The sequence below is a fragment of the Epinephelus moara genome, chromosome 14, assembly GCF_006386435.1.
Source record: "Epinephelus moara isolate mb chromosome 14, YSFRI_EMoa_1.0, whole genome shotgun sequence".
NCBI classification, from domain to species: Eukaryota; Metazoa; Chordata; class Actinopteri; order Perciformes; family Serranidae; genus Epinephelus; species Epinephelus moara.
In genome coordinates, this window is record NC_065519.1 from 29,134,415 (window position 1) to 29,162,380 (window position 27,966).

General features: G+C 40.1%; 1 protein-coding gene across 1 annotated transcript; it reads right to left on the bottom strand.

Annotated features, from left to right (window-relative positions):
• On the bottom strand, positions 1–24,735 carry LOC126401288 (calpain-1 catalytic subunit-like). The gene is made up of 22 exons (XM_050062461.1): positions 22,721–24,735; positions 19,728–19,982; positions 18,915–18,984; positions 18,646–18,764; positions 18,399–18,532; positions 18,112–18,286; positions 16,478–16,552; positions 15,750–15,835; positions 12,503–12,577; positions 11,884–12,044; positions 10,047–10,213; positions 9,597–9,608; positions 9,271–9,479; positions 6,200–6,245; positions 5,982–6,050; positions 4,782–4,839; positions 4,578–4,639; positions 4,251–4,325; positions 3,980–4,058; positions 2,344–2,460; positions 315–367; positions 1–137 (listed from the first exon to the last, which is right to left on the bottom strand). The coding sequence occupies exons 2-22, from the start codon at positions 19,962–19,964 to the stop codon at positions 111–113; spliced, it is 2,106 nt and encodes a 701-aa protein (XP_049918418.1). The 5' UTR covers positions 19,965–19,982; positions 22,721–24,735; the 3' UTR covers positions 1–110.
• Between the last annotated feature and the right edge of the window lie 3,231 nt (positions 24,736–27,966).

Sequence of the window (27,966 nt, forward strand, 5' to 3'; positions counted from 1 at the left end):
GTTTCATACCATATAATAGCTCATCTCCACAAGAACACACATTTATTTTCTTTTACATATTCTGCTGCTGTAATTCCAAATAAATCCTGCAGTTCATCCTCTCTGCCAGGCTAAGTGTACATCGTAAGGTACATCCACTGCAAATTAAGGAGGGAGATATTATTATTGCACTTCAGTGTATGTGTAGCTCTGGTTAAAAAGCATGATTATTTTATCACAGAAATTTAAAGCTATTGTACAAAATTGTCATATTTTATAGAAAAACACTCATTTTATGAAATGTAGCCATAACACCTCTGAAAAATGTTTATTACCTCTGGTTCACGAAGGCTTATGTTCATTCCATCGGACAACTGCCTGTAGATTGCTATTGAGAAAGACAGAAATTCTTATTACCTCAGAAACTGTGAGGGCAAAGAGTGGGAGTCAGAGATGCCAAGAAGTTCATAATTTCATCTTCTTCGTTTTTACCAGAAGCTGCATTCTGGTACTGCCTCATAATGTATGTAAAACAATGGTGAGGTGCCACTGAAATGCACTGGTCATTCTTTAGCAACTGTTGCCTCCTCAGTGGTACACTCATACAGTGTAGTCCTCTCATGCTAACCCAGTATTGAAAATCCCAAATTAGACTTCACATGTTAAAACATTACCTCAGCAAAGAGTCTACAGAGATTCTAGCAGCTTTCCCAGCAAACATTGAGACGTTGTATTATCATTGTATGGATGTCCAGTCAAGACATCACCTTTCTGGTTTAAAAATAGTTCAAAAATGGAAGCTGTGCCGACATCCGAAACGTTACCTGGCCATCAGCTGTACCTCCTTAGTGAGCGTCCTAACAATGTCGAAATCAGATTAATGTGACCAAATAATAAAACTAATGACATCACCTTAAAGAAAACATCCTAGCCAATTCCAATGCCTAAGAAGTATTTACTGATTTGCAGAGGCCACTCCCAGTGGGTTTTCAGACAGAGCTTGCAAACCCAGGGTTATTTTGAGCGTGATACACAGACATAAGCCTGCAAGTCAGTCTCTCAATTTCTGTCACCAATGTATTGTGACAAGTAACTGAGCCATTATTGAGAGTAGCAATTTATTGAGTACAGTAAAGCCTATGTTAAACATTTACATGGATATATGTCTTCCATCTTATTTTTTTTCTCTGTAAACTCATCACGTTATTTTGTTTTTTTATTTTTTGTTTTAATTATTTTGTTACACCTGAAATGTTAAAATTTTGAGTAGTATGGTTGCCTCTCATTGGTTGCTTCTACTGTACGGGTGATGTCCCACCCTTGTATGTTTTTTTAAGCCTTGACTAAGACCTACAGTGGTTCAAATATTATTTCTCTTTTACCCTTTAACATTCTGCTTTTTGTAGAGCACATTTTGAGTCCCTATATCTTTAGGTTTAGGTATATTATGCAAAAAAAGAAGAAAAAAAATCCACTAGATGTCACTGTGTCTTTCCTTTGCACTTTGCTTCCTCCAGGCAGTTGGTAATGAAAAAAGTCACTCCAGACATGAGGGCTCTGTGTGGTGGGATTTTCAAAGGTGCTTACTTACTGCTACTTACTGAACAGATTTATGTAACTTTACATAAAAAAATCAAATGACCTTTTCAAAACATGCTAAACCAAATGCTTCATTTTTCCTTTTATGGTAAAGGTAGCAAAGCTGAGCTAATGTAATTAAAATGGAATATTTGCTGAAAAATAGAAACACTTCTGATTATTCCTTGTTGGCAAATGATACATTAAATGTTATCCATACACACACACACACACACACACACACACACACACACACACACACACACACACAATGGTAATGGTAAACACTTGGAATAAATACATGGGAATAGTACTAGTATTGGTGATACAACAAATTCTGTAGTAAAAAATTTATTTATGTTTGTATACTAACATATTACTTGCATTATAAAAAATATATGGTTTGTAATTTCGATTTTTTTTTCTGTTTTACAAATATCATGAAGTGACATCTCAACCATTTGGTAGAGGCCCATATTTTAAAAACTATGGGGTCTGTTAGAAAAAACAACAACATTTGTTATTAGTGTCATTATAAAGGAAACAAAAAATACAAAAAAAAGTGTTAGTGTGGACATTAAAAGGGTTATAACAAAGGCTCTGTTGAATTTCCTCTGTCATTGATATATTTTTGGAGTGCCTTAAAAATTCACTGTAAATTTGAAATGAGTAAAAAATTTGCTCAGAAAAGTTACTCAAAGACAATAACAAAATCTAAAGAAAAGTATTTAGGCTATACGTACGATAAGTATTTTCTACTGTCACCAGCTGCCCAAATTTACTTACCACTCATGCAGTCGAAGCGAAGGATGAGACTGATAAAGCTCTCCAGCGACATGTGTCCTGAGGAGGCACCGTAGCGCAGAGCCATCAAGTTCAGCATGTTATCACTGATCCTCTTTCCTAACCAGCATTAAAGGGACAAAAGTTTAGGTATGACTTATGTTAGGGCTGCTACTAACTATTGTTTTTATTAGCGTTTAATCTGCAAATTATGTTTCATTTCATTAAGCCATGACACTGTCACTCTGTCATGGCCAACTAAGACGTGTGAACAGAACCTGTAATGCATGATACTAGTAACACTGGTCTGCTGTGAAAAAGGTGTCCTGTGCATGAAATTCCAAATATTTGGATGAATCAAAATGCAAGGTGACTGGAATATGTTTGAGTTATATGTTTATCATCAATGTCAGTCAAACACAAAAGCAGGTGATTAACATAACATGTCTGAAGTACAGCTCAGTATTTGTATTACTGACTGACAAGCATGCTGTCAGCCAACTATTATGGCTCCTTTCTAGTCACACTTCATGTGATATTCGCCCATCTTCACACACATTCATACACTGATGCCAAAGGCTGCCATGCAAGGTGCCAAACTGCTCATCAGGCTCTAATCTCATCAAAGCATTCACACGCACTTTCACACACCGATTAAAAGATTAAGATTAAAGTTCCACTGATTGTCACACACCTGAGTCTGTGAAATTTGTTCTCCACATTTGACCCATCCCCTGAGGGAGCGGTGAGCAGCAGCGGTGCCATGCTCGGGAATCATGTGGTGATCACCGATGGCAGACAGCAAGAAGATATCCTGGGTAAGTTGAACTAGCTTCGTTTTACAGGCCTCAGCTGTGTCTTGATCTTGTGATTAGTTTTCTGTGTATATATACCTGTGTGATTCCCTTTCCCATTTCCTGCCTGGTGTCTTGTGTTCTGTTTTGGATTTCTACGCTGAGTTCATCCCTGTGTTCATCATGTTTTTCCTGGTTTTCAGTTTGACTTTCAGTTACCTGCCTGTTTTGGATTTTTCTGTTTGTTTGTTTTTGTTGTGTTTTTTTAAATCAGCTTTCTTAAAGCTCTCTTCTGTTCTAAATCCACCTGTCCACTGCTTTGCATTTGGGTCCTTTCCTGAAATGATGCATGACAATCAAACAAAAGCCAAAAACTGTGTTGTATCAAGAATACGCGAGCTGTAAATTCACTACTTCCATGCGAAAGAGAGAAGACCTTATATCGGAGCCTTACAGTGAAAAGTCTCTCCTCCTCTGTGCTGCTGCATCCCGTTTGCAGCTGTCTGTTCAAAGACTAGTGTTATACACTGCACAGCACTCTGACTAGCAAAAAACAAAACAAAAAAAAAACAAAACAAAACATGACAGCTCAACTAAAGCTATCTCAGTCGACTGAGGGGTCTCCGACTGACGGTTCTAATCTGGCAGCTCAGCTGTACACATTATATATCAGGCACCTGATTTCATTGCATTGTTTGCATCAAAAACTGTTTTGAATGCAAACGATTAGAAATGGTTGGCAAGATTTTGCAATTTCTGTCCCAGGCATAAGATTTAAAGTAAAGAGGATAAATCCCAGGAGGGTTCTGTCTATAGTAGACAAGGAGAAGTGGCTAATGGTCTACCTGCAGCAATGCTAGCATTCCTCAGCTCACTCAGTGACAGTGTTCCTGTTTGTGAAACATCAATGCGGAAGAAAATGTCCTGGAAAAAGAGAAGATGGTAAGATATGTAAAGCTGGACAACTCAAGAAAACACAAAAACTACACACAACCTCTAAATAGACGCATTGATAGTGGAATGAACAGAGTTATACAGTCATGTCTATAATTATGAATGTCATCAGTAATCTTTGTCTTATTCTGAGAATTTTAACCTTCACGTGCTTCCTTTTACCTTGTATGTGACGATCTTGTTCCACAGACGAACAAATTCGTCAACGTCCAGTTTGCCGGAGGGCCTACTTGATGTCTAACCCAACATTAAGAAATCAGAGCTGCGCATGTTGTTTCACATCTTAGCCTGACCTTCAAATTTGATCGTGTGTGTGAAACCAGCAAAAGGGCAGGCAGGTTTTGGCGTGTACACTACTCAAGCGTCTTATGTAACTACCTTTATTGTGAGAGAATACCCGTTAAGCAAACTGGCAGCCGAGATGGAGAAAAAAAACAAACTTGTTTTTCCAGTACACCAATTCATAATTGATATCAGATAAGAGGATACATCCATCAGAGCAACCATGCTGCGACAGGCGTCAGTGCTGAAGCCTCTGGATTGCAAGTCTCCTGTAGAAATATAGAAAAAAATGCACTTAATTTGGCTAAAACCCAACAACACAGCAGTGCTATGTAAGATTATTATATATGAATATTCTTTTAGCTCATATGCTGTCAAGCATCAAGTCATTTTGGAGTTTACATTCCAAACCTTTCAGGAAGTTTTCATTTAGAAGCTTCTGGAGCTGCTCAGCATTCACTTCTTCATCCTAGTGATGAAATCAAAACAAGAAAAGACTTGTAGTCTCACATTATCTGTTGCTTTTATATTGAGGGGAAATAATAGCATGCTACACCTTATGGGTTAGATGTAAATCACACAGGTGTAGTTAAAACAATATAAAACATCTTTCTGTTTACAACATTTAAAATTCCTGATCCAACGGAGCAATAACCCCAAAGAATAAGACAACACCAAAAGGAATAATGACATAGCTCAAATAGAAAATAGGAGTACAGACATGAAAGCCCAGTTCTGTTTTAATCGAAGGAAAAGACTGAATCACAATATTTACTGACAATAACTTACGGGTACAGAACCCCTGTGTCACGTACATAGAGTCAAAAGGTGCTGAGCAAACGCTGGCAAAATTGGTACATTCTTAGCCACCTAAAAAAACAGGCTCATCTAAAAAAAAGTGCACATTATTTTAAGAATATTTTCCCCACTTTACCATGCTGTCAGCTAGCGATGGGGAGCTAAACAAACACTGCAAACACTGATGTCTCTCATTCTGGTCTTGTCGATGGTGTGGCTCAAAGTGTGATGACAAGTGTGATGATTTGTGAATGGACTGAAGAAGCAAGACACCTAGGGTGCTGCGACCCTTGACCTTAGACTCCTCCTTCCTCTCCTGCCAAGTAGACACTAATAGAGAGTGGAGGACCTCATGGATATATTTTCCCTGTTTGGTTTTAATATATTTAAACAAAAAAATAAGCTTTTAACCTTTCATGTGCTGTTGTCTCCTGCCTTTGCTGAGACTGGTTGTCAAATCAGAACCTGTAGGTCCACTGCAATGCACTGCTGTGGAGGTGTTATAGTTCTCTTTTCCAGCACATATTGCAGCAGTAATTCCAGTGTGTTTGTTGACAGACTATAGGCTTGAATTTATTTTTATTTGCTTGTTTTCTGAGCCCTGCAGCTGGCAAGATTGTTTTTAATTGTGATTTTATTTATTTTTTATTTATTTTATTCATTTTTTTTGCTGACAGTTTCGACACAGACACCCACAGTGGGCCACAGGCCTAATTACCATTATTTTACCTTGTTCAGTGATAGATATTGAATTGAGAGACATTTATTTAAAGACAAATCACTGAGATTATTACTAAGAGACACACAAATTACCTTGTCACAGTATTGGCAGAACAACATCCTCTTATCTTCGATATCCTCTCCATTTTCAATATGCATGGGCTGCAAAAGATTGAGTGCTTTCAGCTCACTCATTTCAGCTGTTAAATATGTGTGTCATATGCTATCGGTGTAATCAACAAAGTAAACAACATGCAACACAACAGCAAAATAATATGAACATTGCCAATATATTTTAAAATCTTGCGTACCTCTTCAGCTTCCTCATTTTCATGGTCATGGGCACCAGAATTCTCACTGAAAGGAAAGACAAGAGACATCAGTACATAATGTGTTGCCAGTGATGTGCATGACACGTTACTGAGTAACTCGTTACAGTAATGTCATCACTTTTTTCAGTAACAAGTAGTGTAAGGGAGTACAATGTGAAATTAAGCAATGACATTACAGCTACTACTCACAGTAACGCTCTGTTACTTTGACATTTTCAGAATCAACTTGTTTGCAGTCTTAATGAGTTAACTAGTCCATACCCATTGAGTGCACAGTTGCCCACGTACAGTTTCACTTGGTGTGTGTTTGGGACACAGGTCATAGGAAATTGCAGATTAAATAGTCAACTGAACCCATTAAGAAGAGCAATGTATTCACACAGTGTTTTTGTGAATTTGATAGTACAATTGCTTTATTGAAAGTACAGTAGTACCATTGCCAATAGTGGGATAGTTAGTGGGCTAAAACTGTACATTAGTAGTTGAGGTAGCACGTTGAAAGGCAGATAGTTAAAGTGTTTATATATTGTATTGACTTAAAAGTGGGGCGCACTGGTAGTTCACATGGAAAAGGTACGGCTAGCCCTTGTTGCAGCAGCATAACATACCATGACTTAGTCACACCAAAAAGGGGCCTAGATAAGAAATTAGCTCTCTAGCGCCCCCATTTTGTTTGATGGGGTCAATAATGGAGGGGTCCCCTCAGATTATGTGTGGTCATATGCCTACAAAGTTGCGTGGTGATCGGTGAAACCCTTGAGATGTTATACACCTTTATGTGATGAGCCACGCCCTCCGCAATATTCATTGCCTTATAGAAGCTCAGTTTTAGTAAGTTTTCCAACTTTTGCCAAGAGGGAACTTTAGATATTGGTCCCGAGATTATGTTCACTGAGTTTCATGCAGATCGGTCAAACTTGCTAGGAAGAGATTGATTTAAAGTGTTTTTCAGAAAATTCAAAATGGTGGAAAATCTATATGACCGGAAGTTATGGGTTCTCCTCATGAGGAGAGGCATCTCTGTGCAAAGTTTCATGTCTATACGACGTACGGGGCATGAGATATGCCCATTCAAAGTTTGCAATTTCAATTGGTTGCTATAGCGCCCCCCTTTGGCCAATTGATGTAATATTGCTTCATTCACATCCTCCCATGACCCTCTACCACTGTGCCAAATTTCACATGGATTGACCGAGTCAGTGAGGAGAAAAATGTGGAACAGACACACCCACAGTTTTCGTCAATATATAGTAAGATAAGTCAATAAGTTAATAGAGGGTAAATATGATTTTGTTCTCTCTACTGTGGAGTTGTTTAAAGGCACCTGTCACACATAACTTTTGCTGCTGAGTAATTAGTAAAGTAACGTAACTAATTTCTGATGAGTCATTTGAGTAATTGATCACAGTTTTCAAGCCCAACTTGCCCAACACTGCTTGCAGCACTGCAGTGTGATTTTGTTTTTTGGATAAAAGGGGAAAAAAACTGTACAAGCTTTTAAGGACTAATTAGTGAATAGAGAGCAGTGGTGAGAAAAGCCTAGGGCGCCACCACCCACCAAACAACAACAACACAAACTAAATTAGGTTAAAAAAAAAAAAGAAAAGAAAAAAAAGCATAAAAAACCAAGCGATGTCTTTGAACAGTAAGTAGTTTTTTTGAAAAACAATGATGTCCTCATATGGGGACGAGAGGTTTATTTTTAGTAGTCACAAGAGTGTATAAAGTCTAAAACTGGTTATTTCAGTGCCTGAGCATTATTGTGCAATAACATAATTGCAAACAATTGTTCAATGTTTCGTTACTCCATAGGTTAGGGGCTCAAGAGGCTTAGAAATTAAGTCTATACGTAACGGCCTATTTCCACCAGATGCGTGCTGGTTGTGTCTCCGCTCCGGCACGGCAGCGGAGCCTATAGCTTTCAATTCTAGTCAATGTGTGTGTTTCCACCGGCTGCGGCTGTGCTGCGTTCTGGCTCCGTCTCAGCTCTGGCACTCCGGAGCCCTCTGCAACAGACATGCAGGACTTCTATTTTTGCTGGACACCGGAGCACAACACAGCAATTCAGCACAGAGCAGATCGTGTGGGGCAGGAAGTCTTGCAAAGAAACAAAATAAAACATCCAGTTAATTTTCAAAATAAAATACACAGTGTTCACGCAGATCATATTTCCCTGCACTACACCTTGAAAACTACATAATGGGCAGAGGCAGGCCTGAAGTCAACAGGTCAGAGGTTTTCAGATGTTATTTCACCCTGTTGACACCATGGACGAGGAGAAATCAATCATGGCGGTGCACTGAGATGTCTTCCGGCGGAGCTGCACCGCTCCACACAGCAAACGCAGCCGGTGGGTATTGACGGACGGCGGAGCATACAGCGGATAACCAGCGCTGCCGTTCCGCAACGGACACGCATCCAGTGGAAATCCAGCGTAAGTGCCAAAACCTGCAGTTTTTCAAACAGCCACATGAGGCTGGCTCCAAAACAGAGTCAACTGAATGTTTACAGCCTGGTATAAAAAACAGTTTTGGTCTCTAAAGCTAATTTCAACATTCATGACAACTTTACAGAGATGAATTTGTTTTAAATTCACCTATTACCCAAAGTACAAAAGCCGGTGCATATTCAAGGGCGGAGCTGCTTGAATGACAGCTGTCTGTGAAACATTGCAGCAGTCTGTGAGTCAGATGCACCCCTCGCTGGCTCGCTCTTGTCTTAATATTGTCATTTCTAGCTTCAAAAAACCAAGATGGTGACAGCTGAAATGCCGAATTTGAGGCTTCCAAACGGCAGTCCACAAATCAGTGGGTGATGTTACAGTGGCTACATGCATTACTGTATACAGTTTATGGTTAGGGGGTGTCTGTTCAAAACTGTTCATTTCAATGTTTGAACATGGCGGCGCAAAAGCAAAATTGCAAAACTGCAAAAATTTTAAAATTTTAAAGATTTACTGCACCTTATACATCACTCTGCTTAACTTCGACATGTCGCCACTCGCACGTGCGGGGGGCGACTAGGTCTGGCACTGGTTGCGAGTGACTTACTGGACATGTGTCTCTGACTTGGAGAGGATGGTCAGGATGAAGGAGGCTGTCTCATTTGGACTGAAGGTGGACGGCACAATCAGGTACTCGCCAGGCTTGAGCAAAAGGAACTCCATCACTTCACGTGCATTCATGTAGGTTTTCGTTTGGGCTACAGGGTTATTTTTGCTGAAGAAAGAGGCGTCGAACTTCCCCCTCTGTGCCTTGTACTGTTATACAGGTAACAAAAAGATGTCATTTATCATATCTATGCAGTTTGCATCATAGCTGCAGAATGTAGGTTGGCATGTACTTTGTATGAGGATTGAGCCAAAAATGTTACTTACTTCTTCAGTCACCTTAGAAGAAATCAGAGGAAAATTAGTTTTAGTTTTGTTAAAGAAAACAAAAACCACAACATCAACAACAACAAAAAACAAACAGTTTGACTCAAATCATAAAAGTTAATGATCAATTTACCAAAATTCTTGTTAACAACACACATTTTAAGGTCCATGTGAAAAGGTGAGAGAATACACTGCATTTTAAGTTTCTTCAGTGACTTATGTTGTTTTATTTGTTAAGGGAGATAAGCCATATAACTGTAAATGCTAACTTTGTGATTCAGCAGTGACATTGTTCAAAACAATGACACAAAATGGCTTAGCCTATTGAATGGCTTCATTTTTGCTTTCATTTCATGTAACTATCTTCAACAGCTACTTCCCATGCCTATACACATGATATATCCATAGTAGTTCTCTTACTGTGACACCAATAAAAAGTAGAACATTTACCTCAAACACAGAGAATCCAATGTGGAGACTTTTGACCAGGCACCTGTTTCTCTTGTCAGGCTTTTGCATGAGAGACACCAGCATGTTTTTCTCTTCATGTCCCTCAGAACATTCTTCAAGCAATTCCTCAATCCTGACCCGATACTGTGGATTAGTCCAAAAACTGTCTGGAAGGCAAAGACAGAAACAGTTTTGTATTTTATCATTTGGCCACAAGAGTGAATCTGTTGATTATCTTAAAAAGGTGATGTCCAATTCTTTCATTTTTGTGTTATTGGTCAACTGAAAAATGAAGCAGAAAGCAATCGCACCAACGTTCTTAATTACTATGTGGGACTGGATGGGACCTTAAAGGGACACTTTAGGTACAGTGTTCATCTACTCATAAGCCCTTTTTACACTGCCAGATTTTCCGCGAATGTTGGGCCGTGTTGCCGGCCAGCTGCGAGCAACACACAGAGGCAGAATGGCGAGTTGATCCGAGGCACCCAATTTTCCGCCTTGTAAGGTAGACATATTGGTGGAACCCTTTTAGTTTAAACAGACCGAGGCGGCCTTCCGCAATGAGAGGGGCTGTTGATGACTTGTGGGAAGAGCTGTTGATGACGCCACACGTGCGAGCCACCGACGGTGGATAAACAGGAAACAGCTGGAATTAGCGAGCAGCTAGTAGCAAGAGGGAAACGCAAACCTGAAAGACACTACAGTAAAGATGAGCAACTGAGTGGACAAAGAGTTGCACGCCCTCCTTGCCCTCGCAAATGAAGAGGCGGAAGAACGGGCCAATTTACAAGAGAATCGCCGCCTGACTATCGCTGCCTGACTAGCCGCGGCTTCCCTCCCATGTCACTATTTACGTGACACACTGAGCCACACGTTTTGTTACTTGCTCACGCCCCCCATTGCCCCGAAAACGGTGCATTCTGTATCAACAAAAGTAGGTAGGCGGCATTTTGCCGCACTCCCCGATTTTGTTTTTATACTGCCAATGCTAAAATAGACTGATTGGGCTTTCCTGCTAATTTGCACAACTAAAAAGGGCTATAGACAAGAGGCTCGGGATCATGACAGCACTAGGTTTAAACATTAATGGCATCCTCCTGAGCAAAGCTGTAATGTTGGCAGTAGTTTAGTAGTTAAGTAGTTCCTACATGAAACTGCTCACAACAAGGTCTGTGAATTATCTTGGGTAACCAGGTCATGATTTCTGAAAAGAAACATTGCTGTTAAGTAACCGTGTAGTTTTATTATATTGGAGAGAAGGCAAATACAGTATCTCTATGGCCGATATCTTTGGGCTTCAGGATCTTGCCCAGGGGTACTTTGACATGCACACTGGAGGGGCTGGGGATAAAACCGCCAATCTTCCAATCTTCCGGCGCCGAACTAGAACTGGTGTTTTCCAATGGTAATGATAATTGTAATGATGGTATGCTAATTCTCTTTCCTAGTAGAACACACCACCTGTTACACCTCAGATGGGATAATGTGAGCTTACCTCTGCTATCTCTGACAGCCATCTCAAAGCCTTAGCAATTAGCTTACCTTGATATATTAACACAACAGAGCCTGGGCTAGCTTATGGTAAATATCTGCTCCTTTAAAAAAAAAGATTTATTAATTCTTAGGAGTAATAAACAGACACTAACACATTCAACACTTAACATATTAATTTTAGCTCCACGTAAAATGAATAAATGTGATGTTTCCCAGCTAACGCTCTACATACACAATCACTACATTTTTTTCATTGGCACACTCCAGGCACCATGCATTGCCTTTGAGGGGACCGTTTGGCATAAGATCAGATATATCATAAGATCAGATATATCAGTACCGAGGTTGTTCATGCATCCTCCAGCAGTCCTTCCTGCAACCCATCTGCCCTCGTAGAAAGAGGTCTTCCAGTGGCAAGAAGAGCTTCCATCAATGAAGTCAGGACACAGGCAGCAGATGTCAAGATCGGAGAAGGTCTTAGTGAAGGTTTCCAGGGTCATCCTGTTGACATCAGTGATTCATTCAAGTAACACATTATTGTTTTAGTCTGAGATTTACTTGATCCTTCAAAGAAGAAAAAGTTATTCTGTATCAGTCAGTTGAGGTAAAATGTGCGAAAGCAATCTGCATAATTGTTTTGAAGATGTACTGAAATTATAATCAAAGTAGAATTTTAACGGCCACTTTATTACAATTAAGTAATTACACTAAATTATAATTTATGATGCCTTTCTTATCCACCACAGAAATATGACCTTAATCAAACAATATGTATATATACTGTTTGTGATTATATGTACCACTTATTCTGTGATTTTGAAATTACACAAAAGTTGTTGAGAAAACAAATTTGTAGTTGTTACTCTGTATTTTTAAGAATATGTCTAAAACATTTTGCTCCCATTTTTTTTTTATAACAGTCTGTTAACTTTGTAAAATTTTGATTTCGGCTTGCTTACCAAAACTCCCCATCGTCAATCATTGCAAGGCACATCTCACGATCCTCAGGACTCACAGTTTGCCATAAAGGCGACCTTTAGGTACACATTGTTCAATAAAGAAAGAGGAGAGGCAATGTGTTACAAATTGTTCTATCATTAAGAGGCAAGTATCTTTTCCAATAGTAAGCCCAAGCTCAGGGCCAGGAGCAGGGCCAGGTTGTTTTTGACTAGACCTCTCATGAAAATCCTGGCATTAATGTGGTAGCTTTAGAGGAGGAAAGGCATTTTTAGCTTGGACCTTAAAGACTAGACATTTTTAGGAGCGTAAAACCTGACTTAAAAACCTGTGACATAGAGCTTGAAAAGGTGGGAAGGGTTTGACAAGAAGAAACAGTAAAGAGGCAACAGATAGCATCTTTTCCTAAATATATCATTATGAAAATGATGTGGGTTGCACAGGGTAGTGGCCACAGTAAAATCAGACTATCAGTATTTACATAGGTTACTTAGTGGCTTTTGCTTTGTAATAAGCTTCTGTCACCGGTGCCGAAATTTCGTGGTTAAAATCTGCTTTATGACAGGAAATGCGTCATGTATTGCAACATTGGTCGGTCAGCCAATCAGGGACTGGAGCTGGTCCTTATGAGCAATTGGGCATGAGATAGTTGAGTCACGAGCACAATGGCAGACGGACAAAGTTTGGAGACAAGTGAAAAACGGCCTAGCAAAAGAAAACGAGCTCCTCTGTCTGAGGAGGCAAGAAGGAGAGTGATAAAAGAAGAGGAAAAACAAGAGTAAACCTCAGTCAGGCGTTCAAGAGATGGAGGGAGCTCCGTGACCAAAGAGGCTTCAAAACCGATGTCCAGCTAGCTTTCTTTCTAATGGATCAGTAAGTAACACGGCTAAATATTAGCTAGACAAGAGAGGACTGTACTGTACTGGCAGCTAGTTAATTCCTAGCTGGCCAGCATCGCAAATCGCCGCAACTAGGGACCGGGTAGTGAGTGTTGGTCGGCTGACATCCTCGTTGCCATTCTACGGCAGCTCTCAGACAGTGATACCCCCCTCCCTTCCTTCTGTCCTCTTCTCACGGAGGCAGCTATCGATATTTTACATTTTATTTAATTTAGAAAGTCTAATAGAGTCATATAATTGATTATCTCTGATCCCCACGGTCAATTTGGTGGTTGCGACAGTGCGATGCAACACCACTGACACTAGGTGGCGCCAAGCTAAAAAAAACAACCAAATCCTATCTGTTGCCTCTTTAAGTTAGCCTGGTTACAGACCATAGACCCCGCCCACTCAACTGAGTAGGCTTGCATCTCTGGTCTGGCATACTGCAATGAATTTGCGATTTATCTCGTCCAAACGATGGACGGACCAATGAACGCTGGGGGTGGGGGCGGGTCTAGCGATTAGCCAATCAGCGCCATGCTGATGTCAAGCTGTACGCTGGTGGGTAACTGGTGATGATTGCAACAATGGCGACCGCTACAGATCCTACAGACCACATTAACGATGCTATCGAGGTATTTCGCCACTACTCGTGTTAATGGAGGACCAAATTAAGGAAGCTGCTAAACTGGATTTAACGGCGATGCATCTGGGCGTGCACTACGACGGAGACATTTCAAACAGGCAATGCTCGCTTGTTTTCGGCACCCCCGAGGCATGGATACTAATGACGTCAGATTCTGGGTGAGTCGTTGATCTCTACTGATTGGTTAGGGAAAAAATCAAATTCCCTCCCCCTTGTAAATCGCCTTCAATGGAGGCAATGTCAGACTGAAGGTTCTGAGAGCTTCAGTCTGACNGGGAGGAAGCCGGAGTGCCCGGAGAGAACCCACGCTGACACGGGGAGAACATGCAAACTCCGCACAGAAGGGCTCCCACGCCCGGGATCAAACCGGCAACCCTCTTGCTGTGAGGCGAGAGTGCTAACCACCACACCACCGTGCCGCCCTTTATCTTTAAGTTACTTTAAGGAAAATGTAAGAGCCAGTGTTATGAGAGCTCCACACATACTAGGCACTAATAGTCAGGATTTCTCAGCTTAAAGACTTTTTTTACATGCATCTTTAGGGAAACCCCTATGGAAGTGCAATATTAAATCACTGGAGCACTGTTTTGAGTGCCTTTAGTAAGACAATTAACTCGTGCCCATAAGAGCTACTGGGTGATCAAGAGATCACATTGTTGTTGTACTGGGCGGATTAGTCCATGTAACTGCTCACGAACTTAAGTCTTCATGGCATGGCATGAAACTGAAAAAGCAGACAGACATCATTATGACAAAATGTCAACGAGCTACCTTTGCTATTCAAAACAACTTGGCTTGCCTAAACTGAAAACTGCCAAAACCAGTTTGTGCAAACCGCCAAGACAGCAAAACAGCTAAGGACTTTTCAGGGCGCTGTTCCAAAGTTGATAACATGCATAGAAATTTCATGCAAATATAAAACCTTACATAACTGGGGAGATCATAATTTAAAAAGCACACAGCAATCATCTAGCATAACATAGATGACCCATGAGACACCAGCCTGAAATCATTAGGTAAGGTTCATAAAATATGATTAAAGTTAAGACAATAAGACACATATTGTTTGCTAAGCATAGATTTACATTGACTGATATAAAATAAATTACATTCTTTTTTTTATTGCAACTGATAAATCCCCCAAGATATAAATGTAAAAGACCTGCAAAACTTGGCTTCCATGTTCTTGATTCGCTGTTATCTGGCCCAACCAGTTTAAAATAATTAGAGGGTTATCATAATAAGACAACACAGGCATGAGAGAGGTTTCTCATGGCTCTGTTCAAAATGTTCTCAACTCCCTTATACATGACAAACATTATTATTTACCACACCACTGTAGAGACTATCTCAAGAAGTAGACACAAATTATTGACAAAGAGACTAAGAAACTTGTCTGTGTGGGACAAATTTTATCATAGGAAAGTAATCTGTTTTGGGGCGTCGGTGGCTTAGTGGTAGAGCAGGCGCCCCATGTACAAGGCTGTTGCCGCAGCGGCCCGGGTTTGACTCCAGCCTGTGGCCCTTTGCTGCATGTAACTCCCTCTCTCTCTCTCTCTCTCTCTCTCCCCCTTTCACGCTTGTCCGTCCTATCAATTAAAGGCTTAAAAATCCCCCAAAAAATATCTTAAAAAAAAGAAAGAAAGTAATCTGTTTTCTGTGGGGCAGCAAATCAGAGCAAATAGTCAGTGAAACAGACCCTGCTCTCAGTGTCATTCTCACCCATCACTCCAGTCTCCTTTCCACTCCCCTCCGCCCCAGGGGTTCCACAGGCGCACCAGGTTCACCAGTTGCCCTCGGCTCATCATCTAACCAGCAATTACCAGGAAAAACAAAAAAAAATGTTTTGCCATAAAAGTAAGAACATATCACTACCTTCCTTTAATACATGCAGCTATACAGTAGAGGCCAACTGAAGGTCTTTACTACCCTAAAACTCTATAAAATAATAAAATAATTTGGAGAGCTTGAAATTTGAACTAATACGGGCTGTTGTCATGCTCTGTACGTTTGAACATATTCTGCATAATAACGGGCCTGTTGTTCATGCATAACCGACGTATTTTGGAAGACTACGATCACGTGACCAATGCGCTGAGTGGGTAAAGATGGAAGACTCCCATACCGTTCATACAGGAGGCATGTTGGGGTGAATTCAGGACCTTACCCCTTGACTTTCACCAGGGAACCAGTGCTCAGAACTATCTAAACTTTCAGTGAACTTTATTGAGTGAATTTTAAGATACATCCTCACCATGACTCTTTTCCTAAACCTAACTACAGTAACTTTACTTGGTTAAACATAACTTTACGTTAATTACATAACTTAATATTAAGGACGTAACATCATTCATGGAGCACTAATACATAGGGTATCATACAAACTGTTGTGTGTGCATTTTTGCAAGATACCATATGAACAATGCCTTTAAAACAACGGAATTCTTCACCTGTTTCAAACCCGTAACAGTGTAGGCATGTCCTTGGACCAGTCCATTCGGTAACACAGTGTTGGCAGATGTCTCCTACAAGATAAAGATACTTTATATGTTTTAACTGCAGGTGATCTTGTGCAACAAACCTTTTTCTACATACATAATAGATTAACCTAACAGAAGACCAACGTTTGATTGTTTACCTCCTTAAACACTAAACTGGCAACAGTTGAAGCCAAAACATAAAATTCAAAATTTTGCTAAAATTGTAAGCATTAGCATGGACTAAACAAGTCATAATAAAACACTGATGCTACCAGAAACACATATGATTTAGACAGATAGGTAAGCTTAGAAATTTACATAAGTCATAGTAGCAAAGAGCTGTTCAGTCATCTGGCCTAGCATGTTGACCCTCTAAGAACATGAAATTTTCAGCCTTAAATCATGATCCACATTTTGTTCCCTTCTTTGCCATTAATGTTTTACGGATCTGCTAACTTCATTACATCAGCACGCCTACAAAACACTTTGTGAAATGAGCCCAATGAAATGTGAGAATTATGTGGAGACTCATTCAAAATAAACTGGATATTACATGTGACAACCGCTTCAATTACTTTCAAGTCTAATTAGAGTGCACCCACTCAAAACCCTGACCGCACCCTATCTTCGACCACATCATTTCAACATCTAACATGGAAGGGACTGATAACCTGTGCAAACCAACTATACTAAAGTAAATTGCATTTAAGAAAAAAACTAATTGTTTTAACTCTACTTTTTATTATAATTCCAGAGTATTCTCATTGTTTTATCATCCAAAAAAAAAAAATATATATATTTACTGTGACCTTTGCTTTCCTAGCACAATAAAGCTGTACTGTATAGCAATCATTTTCCCTTGTCATACTTGCCATATACAATTAATGATAATTAATGATTAATATTTGTTACATGCTATTTAAGTGTGCCACTGCCCAGGCATAATGTAAATTGACTTGCTATGGTTTACACCCACTTCACACATACAGATTTGAAAGCCACTGGATGCCCCAGCTTGCCTCTGGTGAGTCTGTTGCTCACCAGTAGTTTTAGGTGCTGTTAAAATACTCTTTGAATGGGAATTTGGAAGTCATTAAAGGGCATGATCAGGTTTGTTTTAATCTCCTTTTCCTTTTCCAATCTGTCACTCCAAGAGCATCAAAGAAATTTCCTTACAGCTGAAATATTCTCAGCATGTCATATCCCTAATTCATTGAGACTTGACAGCCTGACATCCTGGCACTTCTCCAGTCTTTCAGTCCATTTGCATGTGTAAACAGGGAGTTATTGACACAGCTCCTGTTCATGGAACCATGTCATCATAATGTTTTAGTTTGTTGCTATGACAAATGAAAACTGGCAGCCAGAAAGGTCATCCATCTGTCAAAAAACAAAGACTGAGCCTGATGTGGCTCTTGTTTAAACTATCTTTATTACTATTGGCTATGCAGCCACATACATAAGATCATCTTTTCCTTAAGGTGCTTTTATGAAATGGGCCCCAACTTGTGGACATTTGGACATGTGGACATTTCAAAAAGTGTAAGCACATAAAAGCAAGAACAACCAGCCAGTGTTGGTTTGTGTGGTATATTTGTGCTTACCCCCTGTGGTGTACCACAACCCATCAGTGACTTGGATTTGCCAGCTCTAAACATCAGTTCCCACAGGTCTGGGGGAGGGTTTGGCAGATCGATACACATGTGAACACCACCGGTGAAGTCCGTCAAAGCCTCAGCAGGAGTTCCAGCACTCATGTCCGCATAGGAACCACACACTCTGATACAAGTGGGTGTGATATTACTTACAAGGATTCTCCCAAAAATAAGACAGATATCACTCTGAGAAAATGCATGTTATGACTGAGAAACAAAACATTGTTTTTTCATACTTGGCATAGGCTTTCTCCAGCAGAGCAGGCCAGAACTCAGCTGGGTTTTTGGACCTAACAAAGATAAGTCTGCCATCAACTGTTGGTAGCTTGTCATCAATGACAACATCCACCCATCTTCCAAATCTCCAGAACTGGGTAGTTGAGAGAAGAGAGAATATCTTTTGTAGCAACATAAGATATGTACCATTTAGCAGAACCTCGCCTACTTTTAGACAAACAGTGCTGCTGATGATTATTGGTTTACCCTGAAGTGGAACAGCCCGCAGTAGTTCTCATCAAATTTTTGATCGAGAGGAACAACTTGCTGAAGGATGTCAGTCTGGAAAGTTAGAGCTCCGATAGATGCAAGAAACCAGCAGTTACCTGATCAAAACAGTGCAGAAAACACATGGTTACAATATCTTCTCTGCCCGTCTGTAGTCTGTTTTCTGCCAGTCATCTGCACTTGCATCTCAAAATTCCATTAAGGGACAAACAATTTATGGATTATTATGAATGATGCAGTTTTCTTACCAACCATGCCTTGACCAAAGTCAAACCTGGAGATCCCATCAACGTCAAAATATGGATTGGGAACAATTTTCTGAAAGAGAGGAAATATTGACAACACAATAATTCTCCATACCAGCAGGGGGCAGTAGTCTGTGATCCTCATTCAAAAACTGGAAGACCAACAGGACGGATTCAAAATGCTAGTTAGTCAGTTAGCATATTAACAACACGACCCAGTAATAAAAGAACAAAGGATATTTGTATGCTAATAAACAATAACACAAACAGTTACATAGTGTTTCTGCTCAAGAGCTCAGTCACTTAAAAATTAACCATACCTGATGTAAAAGGTTTGTTATTAGGTACATTAGGTATGTACCTAACACCCTCTTGACTTATGGCGTTTGTTTGCTTTCCTCATTTTCATTTTTCTTCATGTGCACTAAGCTGAACTGCTAATCAGTATGAATTAGGTCACTGACAAACTCCGCCACCAATTCAACATGCTGAATAATCCGAAAAACCAACAAGGGCCGACTAGTGCCAAAAGTGCAGGACACACTACAAAAATTACCGACAACCCGACCTTGACCAACGGCTGACTATCGGCTTGGTGTGACAGGACCCAGGAAGCAGCTGCTAACATAAGAGCTAACACAAGATAAATGTAGCTACTTGCCCAACATCAACACGGATCAAAGTTATACAAGTGACAGATGAACAAAGTTGAAGATTTAGCAAAAGAGACACATTATTGTCTCAGTTGCTAAATATAGATGCTTGTTTGCCCATAAACATTTAGAATCATAAAGGATCAAAAGCAAAAACACTCACTGCTGGTCTCAGCCACACCACTTGCTTCAGGTCAGAAGGACTCAGTATCCCTTCACCAATGGACCTTCTGTCAGGGGGGAACATGTCGTCAATGTACCTCAGCCGTTTGAAGAGACAGTACTGTTTCAGCTGCTCAAAGTCTTGGTTGAGAAACCACTCAGGGTTGTCGTGGGTCCCTCGGCCGTCTTTCATATGACGGGCATTGACGATGTTCATACACACACCCGGTGCAGGCATTGTTGCAGTGTGTGAACTCTGTTCAGAAAAAGAAGATAGAAAAAAATTAACCACTTTTCAATACTGCATGTCTCACTAACAGAAGAGAGGTTTAATTCTACTGACTCCCCAATTACAGGAAAAATAAAAAAGTAAGAATCAAACTATCCACTCCACAAAAGGCAAAGTGCAAGGTGGGCTAGATGCTCTAAACTTCTTCTTCTATTACCTGTCAAACTCACTAAATGGATCTATCAAACCAACCACAATATTCCATGGATAGACTTGGAACAACTATATTCTCAAAACATCTCACATTCAGATTTACCTTTCCTCAACACAACCATCAAACAGCATCCCTGCTGTAAAAATACTGTAAATGCACTCCTATTTGGCACTATCCTGACTATCAGCACTTCTCTTCACTGTTTCATATGAGTAGAAATAGGTATCAAACACCTTCACCATCTTGTCCACAACATATACTTCGAAGACCAGAAGCACAGAGTTGGGAGACATCAGTTTCTTCAACCCAAAATATTCTCATTTCTGCAAACCAGTGATACATTACAATAGTATGTTACTGTGTTGTGGATAGGTTGTAACTTTTTGTTGTTTAGTTTAGGCGCAAAACCACTTGGTTACTGTTACTGTTTTGGCTTACAATACCCACTTTTGGTGGCACAATCCCAGCAGGAAACACAGCAATGTCTTAGTAAAAACAACCTCTTTTCCTGGCACTATCCCAATCACAACCTTTTGTTGCACCAGGCTGTAAACATGTTTATTTCAGCTGTAAAGTTGAGCATTTTAACATGAAGGTCTATGGGGATTGACTTGCTCTTGAAGTCAGCCACAAGTGGCCATTAGAGGAACTGCAGTTTTTTTGCATTTCTGTGTTGGCTTCATTTTTCAGCCCCAGAGGTTGCTACTTGATTTGACCACATATCTTTTGTAGTGTAAAGGCATGTGTCCTAATGCGTCCCCAGCAAGGACTACATCATCGGTGTAGGACGTGGTGGTTGTTTTGGTGACAGCGCACTAACGCTTATTAACTAGTCCATTTTACAACTAGTTTGACAAAGTGTTTTGTGACAGTCCATCATTTTGCCTTTTGGAAGGGGACGTATTGAATTCTGCCAACAGCGATATGTCTAGCTGTATGGACACAGCTGCTAACATGATGGGTGAGTATGCAAGTGAGCAGCTGGGGAGAATGTTAATAAAATAACTATGCATGGAGTCCTTAGACCTTCTAGGGTAAGTGATGTAGGCATGCAATGAAATCCCAACACAAGTGGTTAGCTGGAGATGCATGATAGACACAGGTATGAACGCCGATGTGTTGGCTTTCCACTTGTGTTTAGATCATAAAATCGCATGTTAATACCAGGTATAAACAGGCTTATGGAGACATTAGCTGCACATGAAAGCATGCATTTAAAAGCCATCACATGCAAGTCCAAGAAGAGGTGAAATTCATGCATTAACTCTGCAGGTACAGTAAAACATACCACACTGAGGCTTTTATTTTTCACATTCTACACTGAACAAAAATATAAATTCAACACTTTTTTGCTCCCATTTTTCACAAGTTCAAATTAAATATCTAAGACTTTTTTCTATGCACACAAAATGCCATCATCTAATCCATAATTAATCCGCCCGACAGTGGTGGCATATCAAAATGCTAAATAAGCAGCATATGTTATTGCACAGGTAACCATAAAAGCCACTCTAGAATCTGCAGTTTGATCACACAACACAATGCCACAGATGTCACAACTTTTGAGGGAGTGTGCCATTGGCATGTTGAGTGCATGAATGTCCACCAGAGCTGTTGCACATGAACTTAATTTTCATTTCACTACTATCAACCTGCTTCAATGTTGTTTCCATGAAATGGACAGTAAGTCCAACCAGCCTTACAACTGCAGACCACATGTAACCACACCAGCTCAGGACCTCCACATCTTGCATCTTCACCTACAACAATGTCTGAGACCAGCCACCGAGATAAGCTTCCCTGAGACTGTTTCTGATAGTTTGTGCAGAAATTCTTTGGTTTAGCTGCCTGGTTGGCTGGTCTCAAATGGTCTTGCAGGTGAAGATGCTGAAGTGAACATTCAGTCCACAAGCAACATCCCTGGTGGAAATTTCAGCAGTCAGCATGCAAATGGCATGCTTTCTCAAAACTTGTGACCTTTGTGGCATTGTGTTTTGGATCAAAGTGGACATTAAAGAGTGGCCTTTTATTGTGACCATCCCAAGCCACACCTGTGCAGTAATGATGCTCTTTAATTAGTTTTTCATATGCCACACCCGTCAGATGGATGAATTATGAATTACATTGGCAAAGTGCTCACTGATGCGGATTTCAACAAATTAGTGATAGAATTGAGATAAGCCTTTTGTGTGCAAAGAACAAATATTAGATTTTTCATTCCAACTCATTAAAAAAAATGGAAAAAAAGCCAAAAGTCTAATAATTTTTTTCAATGTATTTTAATTTTAAGGTTTTTTTTTCTTTTTCTTTTGCACACCAAAATAAACCATTGCAATAAGAAGTAACAAAAAGTGTAAAAAAAAGACCTCCCACACATCTGCCCCATTTTGTGATCAGTTATGACTCTTAAATTAGGTTGCACAGGCAGTCATTTTAGTGTCTCAAAAGTAACAACATCGACAACACAATACCACAAATTGCTAAACTGTATGTGAAAAGTGTAAATCAAGCTGTTTAAAATGTTACTTGCCTATGAATATCTTAATCTTACCTCACCAGCCAGAAAGGGAAAGTGCCAAGTCTGGGTGGAACAACAAGCACTAGAGAGAAAGCTTCAGTTCTTATTTGGCCTGCAAACACCTCAGGGTACTGCTATCATTATGGGGTGTTTCTTTATGAAACTCCACCTGTGGTGGCATTTCTTAAAGGAACATGAGACTTAACCTGCCGCACGTAATGTAACATAAGATTTTAGTTGCCAGAGCTGCGTACAGTATGTGGGCGGACATGTGGGTATAGACAAACAGTGGAGGCAGAGGGAGGGAGAGAGATTATATAAGAGCATTGTCTCTGCATGAAAGAAAACAAGTAGCTTCCATTTCATTCATCAGTTCATGCTGCCCTGACTTGTTCAAAACCTCTTGACTTTTATTTTCACAGTAGTAGTTGAGACATAAACCTGTCTTGCGAGCAACATTGGCTGCTGGCAATATGTATCTGCCACATCTGTGCTTGTCTGTGCTTGTAAAAGCAGTGCTCATCTCCCAGGGCTGTCTGTGCCTCGCAGTGGCAGAGCCACTATTTCATGAGGCCAGCAATGTGTATTTAACTCAAGATAGTCAAAAAATGTCACACTTATATATGAAGATCCATTAGTTTTGTGTACCTTATCCCACTGGTGATGATGGATGGAAGGTGTGTATTCAAGCATGCATCACGTAAGAGGCAGGGTACACTCACAGGTGTTATTACTGGCCTGTCACAGCACTAACATGGTGTTGGCAGACAGACATTCATTGTACTGTACACAATGTCATTCATGGTCAATATAGAAGTTCCAGCTCACCTGACCTGGATGTCTTTAGAGAATAAAGCCCTTGCAAACACAGGGAGAACATGCAAACTTTTTCACCAATATACAGTGCAAAATAATAATAAAAAAAGGTATCATTCATTTTCTTCATTAAACTCTGCCCTGCACTGTGTGAAGCAGCCTTATGGGTTGTCCATGCATCCCATTCTCATGAACACAATATCTCAAAAAAGCCTTTAGGAAATTTCTTCAAATTTGGCACAAACGTCCACTTGGACTCAAAAAATAACTAATTAGAATTTTGTGGTCAAAGGTCACTGTGATCTCGTGTCCATCTCATTCTCATGAATGCAATATCACAAGAAGGTCCTCAGGAAATTTCTTCTGATTTGGCACGAATATCCAACTGGACTCAAGAATGAACTCATTAGCATTTGGTGGTTAAAGGTCAAGGTCGCTGTGACCTCACAAAATATGTTTTTGGCCATAACTCAAGACTTCTTTCCCCAAAGATTTTACACAAATGTCTAATAGAATAATAGAACGAAGTGATGACTTTTTATATCTAAAAGGTCAAAGGTCAGCTTCATTGTGACATCATAATGTTCTGTAAAAACACTTCTGGCCTTTACTCAACACCTTATCTCAGGAACAGAAGGGGAGACATTTGGTCAGATACTGAATTGGTGATAGTTGTATGACAGACAGCGTGTATGGATCTTGGGTGGCAGCAATCGCTTCAGGGTGTCGGGTCAGGACACTCCTTTAATGTTCAGATGAGTGTGTAGAAATAAAAGGCAGAGTCCAGATGTAAAGTTCAGTCTGTTTATCTATAGGTGTGTGTGTGTGGTTTACTGTAACATAAAGCACAACAATACAGACTGATTAGCAACATAAATTCCAGCTTGAAGACAAAGGACAAACCTGAGCTAGACATATACATCTAACCATATAACAGCTAGAATACAGAGCTCCAGACTGATTATGAAAGCTTAATGAGCTAACAGTCATCAATCAACGGCACTGAATAAGCATTCAAACTGTGCAACATATGAATGACAGACACTCACTAGCTATAAGCATTCAGTGTGCAATGTATATAAATGACAGAAATTAGTGACCAAATTACACAGAAATAGTCTACAGAATGCTGTAACACAAATCTCTCAGGCTATTACCAGCTAGCGGCTAGCTCTGCATCACATCTTGTAAACGGATAGAATTTACCAATAAGTCGGCAAAATATGGCTAATATAAACATCAGCAGGGCGTAACATAAACATGAAATAACATCAACTCACGGTTTTATGGACGCACACACTGCAGAAACATTCAACGCTCTTAACTGATCTACACGTCTTTGAGGCGTTCACGGACATAGGCAGTGTGGGATATCTGAGTTCACATGCACAGCACATGATCAGCGCTTGATTAGGCAAAGGAGATATATAGGAGCGAAACATGCACAGAGGAACGACCTTTTGTACAATAATCCTCCAAACTATGCTGATTGTGTAGATCGTATGTGCTGCTGGGTTGGAGATGTGTGTGAAGCATCCATGTTTTTAGAATTTCCAGGAATCCATATTCAGGTCATTGTCTGCTATCATGGCTACATATGAGTGTGGACAGACATGGATGTAAATTGCAACTTGACTGGTCTGCGGAGGTATACAACCTCAAGGCAGTGATTCTACTTGTAAATTAAGATGCAGAGAGCAAAATTTTGTTAGGTGTAGTGTGCAGGAGGCTGGACGTATTTTCATGCTTGATGACACTTGTGGGAGCTTGAGGCACATAAAAGGTTTGGACAGGGTGTGATCAATCATCGGACAGAAAAGTCATGTTAAAGATAAAAACCATTTGAAAACACAAACACTTACCAGATCATGAACTATGCAGGCTAAAATGGAAACAAGAGGAAGTGGGTACATTGCTAAAGTTGGATGTTATCAACCTTTAATTAAAATCACTGCGACCTCTCTGGATGGCCAAAAGTAATACTCTATTCTCAAAATGAAATTCAAAGGGAAGCTGACAGATTGTGCGATGCAAAACTGATGTTGTTCTCACAGTATTTAAAGTAGTGGCATTAATGTACAAATGTAACTTCTGAACAATTATTGAATGCCATATTTTAAATCAAATTTGTCTCATGTTTATCCAAGAAATGTGTGTTCTAGTTTTGTATCAACATGTTGTCTTATTAACAGGTGACAAAGGGTTAAGCAAGCTCGCCAATCATTTCCTGTTTTACAACCTTGTTAATACAGAACCTCGTCACTATCTTAGTCTATAGATTTATATGAGTGAGTCAGCTGGTCAGGCAGAAACAGCATATTAACAAACTAAGCCCACAAAGGCTCACCTGCTATATGTATTTCAGTTCTTTGCAGTGAGTGTCAGCTAAAAGCCTCCCATTGCTGTTGATATTGTTTGAAGCCACAAGATGGCAGAAGTGCAACACTAATCTGTGAACATGTGAGTGGCAAAGTCTTCATACCAACTTACTGTGCATTCCAATGCCCATAGTACTAATATTGCAAACAACAATAGGGCGTAGGTGTAAAAATAAAAATAACAGAGAACTGTAGATGTAATTTCACTGTTGCAAATATAATATGTTAGAATGTACAGTCTGTGCACAACTTTAAAGTCAAACTACATTCATTGCAAAGTAGCAACAGCAGAGCTTCCTGGGTTGATCTGTTTCTGGCAAACTCAGTATGTTGTGTTTCTTTTACAGTGGTGTGAAAAAGTGTTTGCCCCCTTCCTGATTTCTTACTTTTTTGCATGTTTTCCGCACTAAAATGTTTCAGATCATCAAACAAATTTAAACATTAGTCAAAGATAACACAAGTAAACACAAAATGCAGTTTTTTAAATGAATTAATGAGGAAGAAAAAAATCCAAAGCTACATGGCCCTGTGTGAAAAAGTGTTTGCCCCCTAAACCTAATAACTGGTTGGGCCACCCTTAGCAGCAACTACTGCAATCAAGCGTTTGCGATAACTTGCAATGAGTCTTTTACAACGCTGTGGAGGAATTTTGGCCCACTCATCTTTGCAGAATTGTTGTAATTCAGCCACATTGGAGGGTTTTCGAGCATGAACCGCCTTTTTAAGGTCATGCCACAGCATCTCAATAGGATTCAGGTCAGGACTTTGACTAGGCCACTCCAAAGTCTTCATTTTGTTTTTCTTCAGCCATTCAGAGGTGGACTTGCTGGTGTGTTTTGGATCATTGTCCTGCTGTAGAACCCAAGTTCGCTTCAGCTTGAGGTCACGAACAGATGGCCGGACATTCTCCTTCAGGATTTTTTGGTAGACAGCAGAATTCATGCTTCCATTTATCACAGCAAGTCTTCCAGGTCCTGAAGCAGCAAAACAGCCCCAGACCATCACACTGCCACCACCATATTTTACTGTTGGTATGATGTTCTTTTTCTGAAATGCGGTGTTACTTTTACGCCAGATGTAATGGGACACAGACCTTCCAAAAAGTTCAACTTTTGTCTCGTCAGTCCACAGAATATTTTCCCAAAAGTCTTGGGGATCATCAAGATGTTTTCTGGCAAAAATGAGACGAGCCTTAATGTTCTTTTTGCTTAGCAGTGGTTTTCGTCTTGGAACTCTGCCATGCAGGCCATTTTTGCCCAGTCTCTTTCTTATGGTGGAGTCATGAACACTGACCTTAACTGAGGCAAGTGATGCCTGCAGTTCTTTAGATGTTGTTGTGGGGTCTTTTGTCACCTCTTGGATGAGTCGTCGCTGCGCTCTTGGGGTAATTTTGGTCGGCCGGCCACTCCTGGGAAAGTTCACCACTGTTCCGTGTTTTCGCCATTTGTGGATAATGGCTCTCACTGTGGTTCGCTGGAGTCCCAAAGCTTTAGAAATGGCTTTATAACCTTTTCCAGACTGATAGATTTCAATTACTTTTTTTCTCATTTGTTCCTGAATTTCTTTGGATCTCGGCATGATGTCTGTAGCTTTTGAGGATCTTTTGGTCTACTTCACTTTGTCAGGTAGGTCCTATTTAAGTGATTTCTAGATTGGGAACAGGTGTGCAGTAATCAGGCCTGGGTGTGGCTACAGAAATTGAACTCAGGTGTGATCAACCACAGTTATGTTTTAACAGGAGCTAGGGGGCAAACACTTTTTCACACAGGGCCATGTAGCTTTGGATTTTTTTCTTCCTCATTAATAAAACCCTTCATTTAAAAACTGCATTTTGTGTTTACTTGTGTTATCTTTGACTAATGTTTAAATTTGTTTGATGATCTGAAACATTTAAGTGTGGAAAACATGCAAAAAAGTAAGAAATCAGGAAGGGGGCAAACACTTTTTCACACCACTGTATCTCCAAGGTAACAGATATAAAAACAAGAGGGTCAGAGTTCAGGACGTAATGTTATGAGACAGTAGTATGCTCCAGTTGTGTCCATACTGCATGCAACATTACGTACTTTTTAAGGGTGGTGCAGT

Excerpts from the sequence above, each read along its gene's own strand:
- LOC126401288 (XM_050062461.1), bottom strand. The coding sequence starts at position 19,964 with ATGCCTGCACCGGGTGTGTGTATGAACATCGTCAATGCCCGTCATATG. Across the intron at positions 10,214-11,883 it reads AGGATGCATGAACAACCTCG|ACAGTTTTTGGACTAATCCA; the intron begins GTACTGATATAT and ends TTTGCCTTCCAG. Across the intron at positions 138-314 it reads TAAGCCTTCGTGAACCAGAG|TGGATGTACCTTACGATGTA; the intron begins GTAATAAACATT and ends CTTAATTTGCAG.